Source organism: Cloeon dipterum, chromosome 2 (assembly GCF_949628265.1).
Source record: "Cloeon dipterum chromosome 2, ieCloDipt1.1, whole genome shotgun sequence".
In the NCBI taxonomy this organism is placed as follows: Eukaryota; Metazoa; Arthropoda; class Insecta; order Ephemeroptera; family Baetidae; genus Cloeon; species Cloeon dipterum.
Window position 1 is genome coordinate 13,915,991 of NC_088787.1, and position 14,801 is coordinate 13,930,791.

A 14,801-nucleotide genomic window follows, 5' to 3' on the forward strand; every position below is an offset into this window, starting at 1 on the left:
AACTACGATCAAACTGTTTCAACATTATAAAATATCACAGTTTCGTAGGCTAAAAAACATACAATCAGCTGTTAATAAATTTTCATCAAATTTTTCGTTAACCTGAACCTTAAACAAAATACTGCCTGTGCAGAGATTTCATCGCTCAGCAGTGGACAGTAAATAAAATAAAACCGTATTGGGAAATACCCCCTTAGCGCGGCCAAAAGCTCGTTCCCTTGACCACCCAGATGAAACCACTCTTCGGCGTGCGAAATCGGTGCGTCTAATGGAGTTTGTTTGTTTTTGCTTGCAGCCGACCCCCCCTGGCGTGCTGAACGGCGGCGTGATGCCTCCAGGGCCGCCTCCGCGCGGTGGCCTCGGGGACATGAACAACAACACGTCAGGTAGCGGCAGCGGCGCGGCCAAGAGTCCTGCGGGATGCTCTTCGCTGCAGCTGGGAGGCCCCGCGAGCTGAAGACGCTGAAGTCCAGCGCCCGCCTGACAAGTATACGACGAAGGAAGGACTCCGCATCCTCTGTGTAAATAGAGCTAGGACCAACGCATACTCGTCGCCGTGTGTGTACATAGTCGACGGAGGACGGGAGGACGCACTGGCCTCCTCACCTGGACCGCCAGTATAAAGAAATTATATGTGTTTCGTACGATCATTCTCGCTTCCCGCTGCTTTTTGTTCCGGCTCTGTGGAGGGGCTTCGGGGGCTGCAAAGCGGCACTTTCCTGTTCCTCATTGTGATGAGTGAAATGACTTTTAACAATTCAATTTCCATTCGAAATTTTGTACAATACGGTACTCTCTGAAGCCGACTCTTGCCTTTCGAAAAACTTTTGATAAAATTTGAGCTCCAAAATACATAGTTAACCCGCCTTCAGGCAGTACTGAAACTGTCAAAATTAATTAAAATTCCGTTAGAACGTGTGTGTACCAAAGTTCAATGATGAAAATTCATCGTTTCGTGAGCGCGTGAATGGATTTTGCAAGTCCCCTCCAGCTAGTCTTGGCAGCCTAGCCGTCGGTTTTATGGCCAACGATCACACACAAAGGTGTACATATTACATAACACATTTAGCGGAATATTGAGCTACTTATCAATACAGGCAACTGGTTCATCAAGCAGTCGACGCATAAATAACTTGCTCATTAAGTGTCGTGTTTATACTTGGGCGTCGTTGTTCATTGTGCGCAGCATTACTCCCCGAGATGAATGCCCTCTGGCGAAATTTGTTGTGACACGCCAATTTGCGTTTTTGTCCTCCTTCATGCCCATCATACCATAACTGTGTAATATAATTTAATGCGCGGAAAACACAATGTTGTTGACATGTACCCTTGTTTTGCTCTGGATTAAAATGAAATGGGTCCATTAGTGGCGCAGTTAGGTAGTAAGTAAGCAAGCAAGCAAAGCTCCTTTTTTTTAAAAAAAAAAATCAATACCTTTGTGATTGATGAGGAAATGTCATTTGTTTGCGAAAGTAAGCTGTTTTGACGATCGATTTGAATATGTAAGGGAAGTTTCTTATCCTGCTAGGATTAATCAAAGACGTTTGTGTACATAATCGAAACGATGTTGAGCCGTAGGATTGTAAGCATAGGCAGTTAATGTGACGCCACTGTGGATCCAGAAGTCATACAAGCACTGTTGCTTTGCAATAGAGGAAGACCATACGCAGCAAAGGACAGCAATTTGAACCTGTGATAGCTCCTTTTACGTGTACAGTGGAAAGAAAATCATTTCATCAAATAAATGGACATAAATAGACGAGATTCGAGTGGGTCTTTCATTACACCTCCTCCTTCGTCTGCCCTCGCAGACGTGGTTCTTTTTTCCCTTTATTGGCAGCTCAAATCGCAAGGAAAATGACAGCCACGATTTTTACTTTCAACCGTCTCGCCATCCAGAAAAAACATCGAATTGTATGTGATAAAATATTTAATTAATCAGAAGCTAAAAATACTACTTCTTGGAAGGACACAGAATCTAAAAGATATTTGATATACTTGGCAAGAAATCGCAAAATAAGAACACGATTGGAATTTTAGCAATTATTGGTTGCCGCGGTAGTACGTTGTGACGTCATCACTGCTCAATGTGGTAAAATTACAGTAATTGTTGGGGTTTCCTTTTCTTATTTCAAATAATCGGCATAATTATTAAGGAACTACGCTACTCGGAGCAGCAGAAGTGGCGTGTCCTAATCTCTAGCAGCTCTGAAATTCATGAAGTCGGACAATGTACTAGCCGCTGCCATTGCCCAGCGTTTGTTCACCAATCAGGTGGTCGTTGCAAATATTCGTAATGTTCCTCTGGTTTTTGTGATATATATTTTTTAATTATTAAAACAACCAACATTTCAACGTCTGCATCCATTAAAAGGAAAACCAATTCAATGAGGGTCTCCTTCAAAGTTGAGTCACGCCTGTCAACGTTGTTTAATGGCTTGCGAGCATTGTGTGCCGCAACTCATTATTTTTGTTTCAATCTGTATTAGATCTCATAAGTCATGCATTAATGTGGAGGATTATTTAATGGAAAAAGCTCCCCTTGAGCGGCCGGTCATATCCTGCAGCGTGGTAGATAGCATGACCACTGATTATACCCTAAACCCATCATCCAAAACCGACTTGAACCGTTTAGATATATAAGCGCGCGCGCGCGCGTATGTGTGCGTGTACTATTTATGCCGGCCGACCCTTCCTTATTTGGGGCGGCAGCATCCGCGCGCCGCCGGAGCAGCATCCCCCCAACCTAAATTATGCAGTTTGGCACACACTCTCTCTCCGCCGACCGCCGCTTGCTTTTCTTATCTATCTGGATGGTGTGTGTGTGTGTGTTTTTCGAATGAAACGTGCCGCAAAAAGCTAATGGACTGCCTGCCAATGCCGAGAGGAAATGATGCCCGGACCACTTTTGTCAGCACGAATTATCAATTTAGCGGCGGCGAAACTCACCACGCTCATGTTTGTGTTCGCCATAAGTGGAGAGGGAAAATGCGTCGGCTTTTTACGCCAATAATGAGCTTTAGATGCGAGCCAAGAAGAACGGATTTCGAACACCAGGTCGAGTTGTCTATGAATATGGGACATAGACTATGAATAAAGTCTTTTGATTTCAAAAGGAAAATGGTTGTTTGAAGTTTGCTTTATCCGATTAATGGAGTGTTTCTTGAAAACCCCTAAAGCTGTTACATGAAATTTAAATTTAAAATCAGAAGTTATTTCACTTTTATATCTCTTTAAGGAAATAATTTTTGCAATTAAGTAATCTACTTTAGTTTTTTTATTTGGATGTTTTTCTACACATCAGTCATTTTTAGCTCTAAGAAATACGATAAATTAAATTTTGTCTGGAAAAAATTAATCCGATATGTCCCTGTTTTGAAAGATTATTTTTAGTTTATATCTAGCAATCATTCAAAATCGCAAAATGGAAACAAAGATTGAGTATTATTATCCGTTACAAAAAGCATGTCTGGCTATAATTTTATCACATTTTTAACAATATGCTAAGTAGGCCAAAGTTTTTTCATTTTTCTTCCAATTTGAAAGTGATAAGATAAAAAATTCGATCATATTTTTTCTACACCCAAGGAATGGAATTAAATAAATTTTTAAACAAAATACAAACAGACCCGAAATTTTAATTGCTAAAATCGTTTTTGGTCTGAGGACCCAATCAATTGAAAAATGTTTCTGAAAAATGAACAACCGCTGACTCGAGACACTGCAAAATATGCGATTAGATGGCGTTGGATTTAGATAGTTTCAAGATAACTTGCATAATTCGTGCTCATTATTCGATAGTTCCATGACAAATGGAGATTCACATTTTTTTAAAGTTGCAATTTCATAGTCCTGACCGTAAATTGATGAAAATGTCTCAAGATAAAATACAGCGAATCTTTAAATGTGTTATACCAATCACGTGTACACACAGGATTTACCAATAATTTATGCATTTTTTTCGCACATTAGCATTTACGTAACAAACATTTTAACAGTTCTTTATGGTTTAAGTGAGTGGTCCAGATAAAAGCCGAAAAGCCTGAGCAAACTCGTAAAGCAGACACGAAATCGCAAAGGGTGTCCTTTCTGATGCAAAAATGGCTTTTTCGCTACCCCATTGCTGCGTCGGATCCATTTAACATGGTTCTCCCTGCTGTATGCTCACACAATATATTCCACGTGAAAGAGTTTGGTATAATATTTGCTTAAACTTTTTTATATTAAACCCCTTAAAAGTACACTTTGAGAAGTGGTGCGGCAGTCATCGTATATAAAAGTTTTCAATTTACACACCATTGCTATTAAAGATAAAAGCTTTAACAGCATGCTCTCTCTCTCTCTCTCTCTCTCTCTCTCTCTCTCTCTCTCTCTCTCTCTCTCTCTCTCTCGCAGCAACTTTCGTACAACCTCGCACACTTACTTGGAGCGAGAGCGATCCCGAAAAAAGACACACTGCCGCTCTCGCGCTCGTATAATGTGGAAAAGTTTTGGAATTGAAATCATTTCCTTATTCGGCGAAAAAGCGGCGGCATTAGTGTTTGGTTTGCGCCTATCTGGGGATTTTCGCGTCATTACACCGCAGACAAATTCCAATACGCGCCTTATTCACAGCTCGTGTGGTGTCTGCGAAAGCGAGCGAGTTTGCCTTTTTATTCTGCCGCGCGCGCGTATTGACTGAGTGCACTCAGCTGCAGACTAGATAACCCTCCACGGCAAAAAGAGCCAGAGGACGCGCTGCCGCCGGCGTGTGTGCGTGTCATCCCCAGCAGCACCCCTTTTTCTGCGTGTCTTCCCTGACGCATGCACGTGCCATCAGATTGTGTGCATTTTGAGTAATGATTTAATCGTGACTCTGCTCATCTCGCCGTTCGATTTGTACACATGCCTGACTCTGTCACCCGCGTGAGGATTTATTTCATTTCTCTTACTTTTTGGATAAAAATTGCAAATAAATATTCGCATTTTGTCACAAACACCCTAATAGCCAGATTAACCTCTACGAGGAGTGTCAAATTTTTGTAGTCCAGAAAAATCAAAACAAAATATCGCGAGATTTAAAATATTCTTTGTTCAACTCGAGCGATGAATAGGGGTTGTGAATTCAGGGGTGAGAATCCCAAAACCCATTCAGCTCATCAAGGAAAGTCAATCCACGTGGAACGGTGTACAGTATTTGTATTTCTGACGGTTAGAACCCGAAATTTGGCACTCACAACATTTGAAAAAAAAATTGAAAATTTTTTTGTTTTTCGAAATTCAAATTTAAATTTCTTGAAGACGAAGCCGAACACCTTCTTGAAAATTTCTCAGAAGCTCACAAGTAACCTGAGACCACTTTTGAGGGTCATTTCGGGTTTTTAAAATATGGCGCTGGTTTTTAAAATCCCAAAAGACACCCGGAAACATGACCCTTGGTGACCTTTGACCAGGCCTAAAATTTGGTCTTCATTCAACGCACACCTTAACTAAAAACAAAAGAGGTATCCTTAAAATTCGCCAAAAAATGGTCCCGTAAAACCCGCCAAAATTAAAATCTCTTTTTGTTACTATTCGAGTTAAGATTGATCGATGCTTTGAATCTCGTCAGATTGTCTAGCCATCATCCATAATTATTCATCCATTTATTACTAAAAGTTAAATAGATGAAACTTTTAAAAATTTCAATTTTAATAATTATTTTTATTCTATTGATTGTATTTTTGATACTCAATACAACGTGAGTTAAAATCATTTTAGGTGTTTGAGTGTAAAGGACAGTAAGTGTGATTTTCTTTCTGCTATTTCAAACATGTGCTCCAACACGAAATAGAGGGTCTAAATGTGCGCAGAGTGGCGCGGTTGAAGCGAATCGCGTCTCTCTCGCCTCTCAAGAAAGTGAACTTGTATATGTCTGCAACGAGCGGCAGCAGAAGCGGTAAAAGAGTATATTTGTGTTAAAAACGGAAATGAGGCTCGCTTTCAACTTGCCATTAAGGGCAATATACGGAAGTGGAGTGCGGAGGGTAAAAAGCGCACGCAGAAAAGCGGCAAGCGGCTCGCCCGCCTGCAGCTCATTGTTGGTGCTCCTCTAATGGTCTGACGAAGATGTTTTTCTATTTGCGGTGATAGGTCTCCGGCCCTGCTGATGATGATGACGACGCCGAGGACGACGACTCGAGCGTGCCAAATGCCAGAATGGAGAGCGCGCAACGAGCAGCACGAGCCAGTCTTCCCTCTCATGCACGAGTTTCGGAAAAGCAACTAACTACTGTTTAAAGAGGATTGATACCGTACAACCCTGGAGAATCCTCGTCGTAAATACTTAGAATTCAGTTGTGGCCAAAATTGACCACCGTAATTTTTTTAGAAAGGTGGCTGCAAAGTTAGCACGCTTTTCAAATGGTGAGGACTGTCTCCTTACTTGAAATTTTATTTATATTTCATAACAGAGAGTTTCCCTAACAAGCTATTGGACAGATCTCGACGAGAGGAACCGAAATCTGCCAAGGAAATGTGATCAATCGCTGTAAATTTTGGAGAAAATTTGAAAAATATGATTTGTTCCTGTAGCAAGGTCTTTTTTGTGATAAACAGAACTTGTAAAACCAATTGTAAATTGATCAACTACCTATTGAATCCCAACAATTTAAATAACTTACAATTTTCGCCCTGTATCGTTCCTTTCAAAGTAGAGCTTTTAAGGCCAAAAATTAAGAACATTTTGCATCGTCGCACAAGTAGTTCATTCAGTTTATTGTGTGTGAAATTTAGCAACAGCTTATCTTTTCAATGTGCAAAAATGATGTCAAGATCGAGAAACAGTTGAATATGCAGGTTTTGCTCAATTTCTCGAAAAATTAAAGGGGGTTTCAGAATTTTTTTTATTTAAATTCGATCCTTCACGTCACAATCTATCCTATGTTATGCGAATTTGGATCTAAATTTCCCTAAATTGTGAAAAAATTACGATTTTCTCAAAAATTTAAACAGCAACCTGAGAAATTTTTAGCGGTTTCCTCAATTTTAGATGTTATAGCATTTCAGGTAAAAAAGGCGATGGAAAAAACCAAGGAAAAATTATTTAAACTCAAAATTTTTATTATTAAAATAGCTATATTTCATTAATTTGACTGTCTTACTAAAGCTGCCTCCAATAAAAAATGTTAATAGTAAGTACGCAGTTTGCGTTTAATAAATATTCTGATAAAAATAGCATATTGTGAAATAGTTTTGCTTAAACTTTCATTAACGGTTATATCTAATTTAATTGTAATCTCTGTAACAAACAAAGTCGAAATTGCTGTGACGCTTTGCCTCAGTAATCAATTGAGCGCAGCTAAAATAAAATTAAGCCACGCATGACTTCTCCTGCGCAGAGAGCACATGAGATGGAATTAATTTCGGAAAGAGCATCGCGCGCGTCGTCCGAACCCGTTTTTCCCACACAAACACGCGCACCCCCGAATCCGCAGCCACCAGAGCGAAAGTGAGCGAGAAAAGCACGCGCGCGTCTAATGTCTAATGACGTTGAACACCCATCAAAAGTCGTTTCATTTTTTGTCACTGCTTTTTTGTGGGGAGGGTAGTGCCATCGCACTTTTCACACTCCCATTGCGCTATTGATCGCGGCCGACCGGCTCCGCCACCGTTTCTAATCAGATTAAAATTAAGCTTTAAATTTGACGAAAAATAGCTAGGACTGAACCGGCCGTGGGGAGCATTGCATATTTGCATAAGTCGAGAGTGAGTCACGCAGCGGAGGCCGCGAAACGAAGGATGCTCATTAATTCCGGCCTGCCCGCCGTTTAGCAATTATATGCACTCGATTTCAGCTGGCTGATAAAAATATAATTTCCATTACAGATGAGCAATTTCGTTCGCGAGCTAAAGAGAGGAAAAGTTAATTTTTAACTAGACGGGCTGTGAAATTTATACGATCGATTTTTGCTGAACTTCCAATTGTTTCGGGACCATCAAAGGAGTACAAATCATGCATTTTTAATCCATTTGAACCATCCATCTAACACTGAAAAAACAGTCTAAATTGGTTTCAGATTCATAAAAAGTGCCTTTTTTGCTTGAGCTTGTTAGGTAATATTTGTCACGGTTTCAGTTTATTGAAATTTCTTTTTATACTTTTAGGAGAAAAAGTAATTTTTTAAATTTTTGGCGTGTTAAACGTGTTAACTGGTCTAAAATGATGTACTGGGAAATCTTAATCGGCTCAGAAACCGTCTAAAACTGTCTAATAAAGGACTGAAAAGCAGGCAAAAATAGTTGACCATTTCCCAAAATTTGTTGCTTGTTCAGAGGTAATACGTTTGAATGTAGTTTGAAGGTAAGAGCTGAAATATAATAAGCAGACAGAGGCGCTCAGCGCGTAATAAATCATCTTAATTAAAAATATAATGGAGATTGTGCAGATTAAATTAATGAGATTTCGTTTAATTAAAATTTCTTTATAATTGCTCAAATGTGATTCAGAATGGGAGATAATATGAAGAGATTAATTAAAAACTCCCGACGCCAGCCAGCGCGGAGGCCTTTCTTTATTTCTCGCCAAGGAGAAGGAAAAGGCGCGCAAAAACTCATAAGCGCGAGGGCGGGTGCGCATTTATATACACATGCATATACAAATTGTGAATGGGAAAGATGGACTTGCCGCATTTTTCTCGAGGACGCAACACAAATAATCGGTTGGCACGTACATTTTTCTAGTTTATTTTTATTCCCGCGAGCAGGAGTGCTATGAGAGAGAGAGAGAGAGAGAGAGAGAGAGACCGAGTGCCGGAGGAACAGTGTCTTACGTCGCTTCTCGCCGCCAGTCTCGGAAATAACTGTCATCTATTTTGCAGATAAGATCGTAATTGAATAGAGGTTGACAGCAGATTTGCACTTGGTGGTTGTATAGCGAGCGAGCGAGCGGAGAGAGCGAGAGAGAGCGAAACTGCCTTTTGTGTGTATGATGTGGCTTATAAAAGCGCTCCGACGATGAATCTCTCTCTCTCTCTCTCTCTCTCTCTCTCTCTCTCTCTCTCGCTCCTATTATGCTGCGAACTGTCCCACGCAAATGAGAATTGAGTTTGGAAAGTGGGTTTGGGGAGGTGAGCCGCCGCCGCTGCCGGCATTCTGATCTGATATCTCCTTAATGGCCGTATAACAACGCCACTCGTGGTAACTGAATACACTAGATGCAGGGCCCGCTCGACGCCGCCGAGAGCCACCCCCATTATTTCACCCCTTGTTGTGCAATTTCGCCCTACGCTCGCCAACGTTGCAGCTTCGATTGATAGGATAGATTTCGTCGCTGTAATTTTGCCTATTTGGCTTTGCTGCGTAAGCGAGTTGAACAGAGACTCTTCATGTTGGCGCTGATTTTGACCTATGTCTGGAAGATCCTGTTAAATTGAACAAAACGAGGATAAGGATTCAAGAAGTTTGATCAATGTGCACCCTTAAATATTTTATGCAATTTAAATATCAATTTCAAAGAAAGAAGTTATATAATAGAAATTGTAAGTCTCACAAAGATGCAAATCTTAAAGTTTACTTTATACTGAAGTAAATGCGTAGTTTTATTTATGCATTGATCACTTGCTTGAGATGTAAAAAATTAAATTGAAAATATTTACAAATTTTCATTGGTATTTTCATTGCTGTTTTCACTAAACACGTTCTACAAAGAACAATGTTAATTAAAATTAGTTATCCATATTTTTTTTAAATAAAATTTACATTTTTCTCATTTTCTTAAATTTAAACCCACAGGAACCGCACAGGTGACTTAGAAGGATTTAAGTGGGTTATGATTTCTGGAGTCAGTTTTAGATGGCTTTACGTGATTTGTACTTTTATGGCGCCTGAGTGTAAGTCGGAGGAGCAGAAATATTGTGCAAGTTGTCTTAAATTACCGAGTTACCACACAAGAGATGACAGTTGACATATTTTTTTTTATATGAGTGAGATTTGAAATAAAATCCGAACCTTTTGAACAATAAATGTTAACTTTCTTGGAGCTCCCGCAAACCAATTAGAATTCTCTGCGTTTAACAGATGTAAATTCAATTAGGCATTTCGCCGCGCAGATGTGCTCAGCGGGTGGCCTAACCAATCGCGGCGGCGGCGCATCGACAGAAGAAAAGCGCGCCGGCAGAAAGAGAGAAAGAGAGAGAGAGAGAGAGAGAGAGAGGCAGCAGAGTGTAATTTGTTTAAGGAATAAGGGGCAATTAAAAGTTGCGGGCGCGCGGCGCGCTGTATGAGTAATTAGGGAAATTAATAAAATGCGCACGATTACACGAAAAGTTTCGCAGCGCGGCGGTGGAACGAGACAAAAAGAGAATAAAACTCTCTCGTTCGCCCGTTCTCGAGTTAAGTCAGTAAGCGGGTAGAAAGTTTGCAAGAGACATTAAACATCACGACTGTTTAACTTTATTATTGCATTAAGAGCGGACTGAATTAAAATTCAGTTTACGTAGCCATCAGTAAATCTTATCACAATATTTTTGTTCGCCAAAGAAATACAAAGAGCCGTGCGCAAAAAGGCTTAATACGAAACCGTTGCCCTCTCTTTCTCTTTTTATAGCACACAACACATTTAATCCGCGGCTGCTACATTTCTGGCGATTGTGGTGTCGGAGAAAAGTCGGCAGAGCGTGGCAAATCACAGTAATGGCCCATTATACACCCAGAAGCGAAAGATATTCCCAGCCGCACGCTCGAAATACAATCCGAAGGACTCCGCACCGTTCAAATATACATCAAGAGCCATTTTAATGCAAATCTGCAAATGTAATTCTGAACACCACCACTGCCAACGGTGTGAAAAAGAGGTGGAGCGCACGCCTTGCGGCAATTAACCCTTTTCCTTACTTGCGCCTGTTTTACTAATAAGCAGGAAAGCAGCGTGAATGTGATCGTTTCAATGTGCTTCGGCTTAAATTGTTCTGCTTTTATCAATACTCCAGTCCAAACTCGCTGCTATGTTTTAATTTCTGATATCAAACATTTTAAGTTTAAAAATCAGTGATGCGACTGAATTTGGTGCATTTAGCAAATTTTTAAGTTGAAAATAATATCATATTTATTAACTCTCTGTAAAATAGAGATTTCTTATGATCAAATGTCGACGAAGTGCTTAGATGATGAATTAATGTAAAAAAGAAATTTTACATTATTTTTATTTTATGTAAAAATTCCCTAAATAAAAAAAGCTTAAAATGATACCTGGGAAGATGGTTTGAATGCTCAAGCTACTAAATTAGTCACTTATTCTCTATTCCTATACAAAAACTAAATTATTTTACGGGAAAAACAAGAATTCATTGTGAAATAATCAATTGAAGCAAAGATTAAAAATGGAAATGCCCAGCAGAAAAATACACATAATGTAACATAAACAAATGTTATCATTATAGAAACAATAAAATATTATTATAAAACGGATATTGGTGGCAAAAAGTACAGCATCATTGACCAGTGGATTTCCGTGTTAAATATTTTTATATATGCTTGAATAATTATTGCGAAATTTCGCACTACGGTATATTGAAGTTGAAGAGAGATTTTCGTTTGAATAAAAATTCTTAATATATCTCCCATTTTATTTTAATTCCTTCCCCTGCTTTCAATAAAAAAATATTTTTCCACGCCCTTTTTTAACTTTATTGCCCCTTGAATTATATTATTTATCCCAACTCGGAAAAAACAACTCTGAAATGTTTCACGCGCGTTCTGCGTGGAAAAAAGGCGATAATTCTAATTTGCATGTGCGCGAACGACACCTGCGGGGGCCGTTGTGTCTCGGAAGCATTATTACAGCATCCGCGTGGCACACAATTATGAGAGTGAGCGAAGACGCCGGCCAGGACAATAAAACGCGCGTGGCGGCGAAAAGGGGACAAGAAAGAAAAAGCAAGATTTCGGCTAGCTCCGGCAGGGCTAATTTCCTTGTCCATAATTATCTCCGATTACGACTCTATCAAAGTTTTGCCTCAGCGAGAAATAATGATAATCTGGCTGGCGGCGCCGACTCGTATAATCTTACAAGGCGTAGCGACATAATGTGTCCCACGACGCTCGTTCCGCCGGCTTATCTGGCTCTGGGCCCGCCGCTGATTGCCTCATCTCGGACAATTGCCTGTTTAGAGCCGTGCTAACCAAAAGCAAGCGCCGTTTGCCCACTGGATTACCAGCGGCAGTCGCTCTCTCTTCTCTCTCTCTCTCTCTCTCTCTCTCTCTCTCTCTCTCTCTCTCTCTCTCTCTCTCTCTCTCTCGGCGTGCCTCGCGCGCCTTTTATCCGACGGGCGCCACCACCACCGCCGACGCCACTGACGCTTTATCGCCTAACCCAAATTGTTAAACGCCCGCTTTAATTTGCAATTTTAATTTAATTCGCTATCAGTTCGCTCCTGCCGGCCTGGCTGATGGTGCCCAAGTGAGTTTAAAGTGGATCTGAACGCGACCCTTAAACCGACTCTTTTGGTGACACCCAAGCCTACGGATCGCTAAAGCAAAGCTGTTGTTGCTTAATCATTTATTTCTATCTACGTTCGGTTAACCTTTAACTCCGTAAAACACTTTCTCATGGAGCCATGGTACCTGTGAGTCAACTTAGAATATTTTGTTTTGATATTTGAGTTATTTGCGATTTTCCCGTACAAAATAAAAAAAAATCAAGGGAGGATGACAAATTATGGTTGATCTCTTTTTCTAAAATATAATAACAAATGAAAATAATCATGATTCAAGAAGGCCTGGTTTGAAAATTCGAGCCTAGAACAGTCTCCATGTTGAATATCAAAGGTTTAACTCGATAGCTCGACAGCGCCGTAATAGTTAACATTGTTAAAAAGTTCAAGAATTCGATAAATCACTTCTAACTAAATCGAAGCTACCTCAAAGTTCTCTAGCAAAATTCTAGAAAATGAACAGCTCTAATTTGAATGGATTCTTCGTTTTTTTAGATATAAGTTCCGTATACCAATATTGCACTTCCACGCGGACTTCAATTCTGGCCAAACGAACGTTTGTAAAAACCGTGCTGGGCGAATTGCTAAACTTGAGTGACTTTTACTTAAGCCTTCTTGCGCTCACAAAGGCCACTTAAGTAGCCGAGAGTGTGTCTTGTTTGACTTGCCAGAAATAAAGCATCAATGTCTTCAACTTTATCTCGCTAAAAAGGCCCGCTCGCTCGCTCCCTCGGCTGCCTTTCGAGTGTCGCACACTTCAGCAGAGCAGGCAGTTAGTTGCCGGCCGGCCGGCCGCCGGTCAGCCGGTTTTGTGTGTTGTGTTTACTCTCTTTCAGCCAACCAACCAGCCAGCCAGCAAACTTTGTCGAATCATAAAGAATATTTTTCTTGTTTCGTGCTGCACACGAATAGGGCGAAATGTTAAGTGCAAAGTTGCTTGCCTCGGACAGAATGACGAGTGAAATAAAAGAGCTTGCTGCGCGCAGGCCAGTTAGATTTATTGCCCAAGTTCGTGGCTCACTCTCTTTTCTCCCCTTTCCGCTTTTCCTCTTTCTCTCTTTCTCTCTGTACCGCGGGCGAAATAATTGAATTTTTCAGCCAGTTAAATAAAAGTGTAATCAGGAGTAGCGAGATCGAAAAAATCAAATCACGTTTTGCGCGGGGTTGCAGAGAAGAAGTTGGTTGGTCAGCCAAGCCGAAAGGGCAGGAAAAGGCCCTCCTTTGTAGCTGACTGCGCCTGCAATGCCGACCTTCTGTTTTCATTCGATTGTATAATTGTATTGTTGTTATGAGTGACAGGCAGAAAATATATATAATATGCCCACGTGTTCTAGAGCCGAGGCGATTCTCTGGCTATAACATCATTGGAAAAAAGCAGCGAGCGAGAGCGAGCCCAGTGTGTGTTGTTGCAACTCACAAAGAGAATTTTCCACTTGGATACACTGGGAAATTGAAAAGTTATTCTCCGAACGAATACATGTGGCCCTCCTGCTGGGCAGCTCCGCAAAAAACAATGCACGCGCGCGGATAATAGGTATGCAGAGGGATATATATATAATATACTTTCTCGTTCGACTCTGTTCTTTGTGCTGCATAAATAGAAAGAGTGATGCTGATTCCGTATTGGAAATAATTCTATACCTTTTATTTATTAAAAAGGTGGATTGAGTGTTTGTGTTGTTCAGCACTGAGTGTAATTGAAAAAGTGATGTTTTTAATCGTCACTCCTAGTTCAATATGCTCCACCGGGCAATAAAATTTATTTTTCCAAACAGTTAATGTGAGGAGTTTCCCCGAGGTTAAAAATAGGCTGCGAAATATGAAATCGAAACGCTGTAAATATTTTATTAAATTTTCTTAAACTCAAAAAAAACCAATCGGATCGGAAACATCGTTCTATTAAATCACGTCCTCTCTTTTTCTATGCGCCTATGACACTATTTCAGGATGTTTTTGAAACTCGGCTCGGAGAAGTGGATGAGAAAACATATTCGCTGCGTCTTGCGGGTAGAACCCATCTGAATTTGGAAACGTGCTGCAGGAAAATAGCCCGGAGGTGCACATCAGCCGCCACGGTCGGGAAAACAAATTTGATTCACATCAAGTTATAGAGAAAGGCGGCGGACGAGATATAGTTTTGTTTGTCAAATATAACGTCCAGCAGCGGCAGCTCCATGCCGGGAAAAGTAATAATTCCGATGTCGAGACGTGCACATGTTCCAAATAACGCTCCATCCATCTCCATCTGGATGCCGGGTCAAAGCAATGCCAGATTTGGTATTCCACGAAAACATCACTCAAATTCAGCAGAGACGCTGTATTCCGCCCCCGAACTAGACTAGCCGCGTGCAG

General features: G+C 40.6%; 1 protein-coding gene across 3 annotated transcripts in view; it reads left to right on the top strand.

The window, feature by feature from the left end:
* The window catches only part of LOC135934970 (LIM domain only protein 3-like), a 37,729-nt gene extending 35,965 nt beyond the window's left edge, over window positions 1–1,764 (top strand). For 2 of the 3 annotated variants that reach the window (XM_065476988.1, XM_065476989.1), the window contains exon 6: window positions 296–1,764. In XM_065476988.1, coding sequence (XP_065333060.1) covers window positions 296–457 — 162 coding nt within the window. In that variant the 3' untranslated portion in view covers window positions 458–1,764. The remainder of the gene's footprint in view (window positions 1–295) is intronic. The other variant, XM_065476990.1, reaches the window with a different exon arrangement.
* The last annotated feature ends 13,037 nt before the right edge of the window (window positions 1,765–14,801 follow it).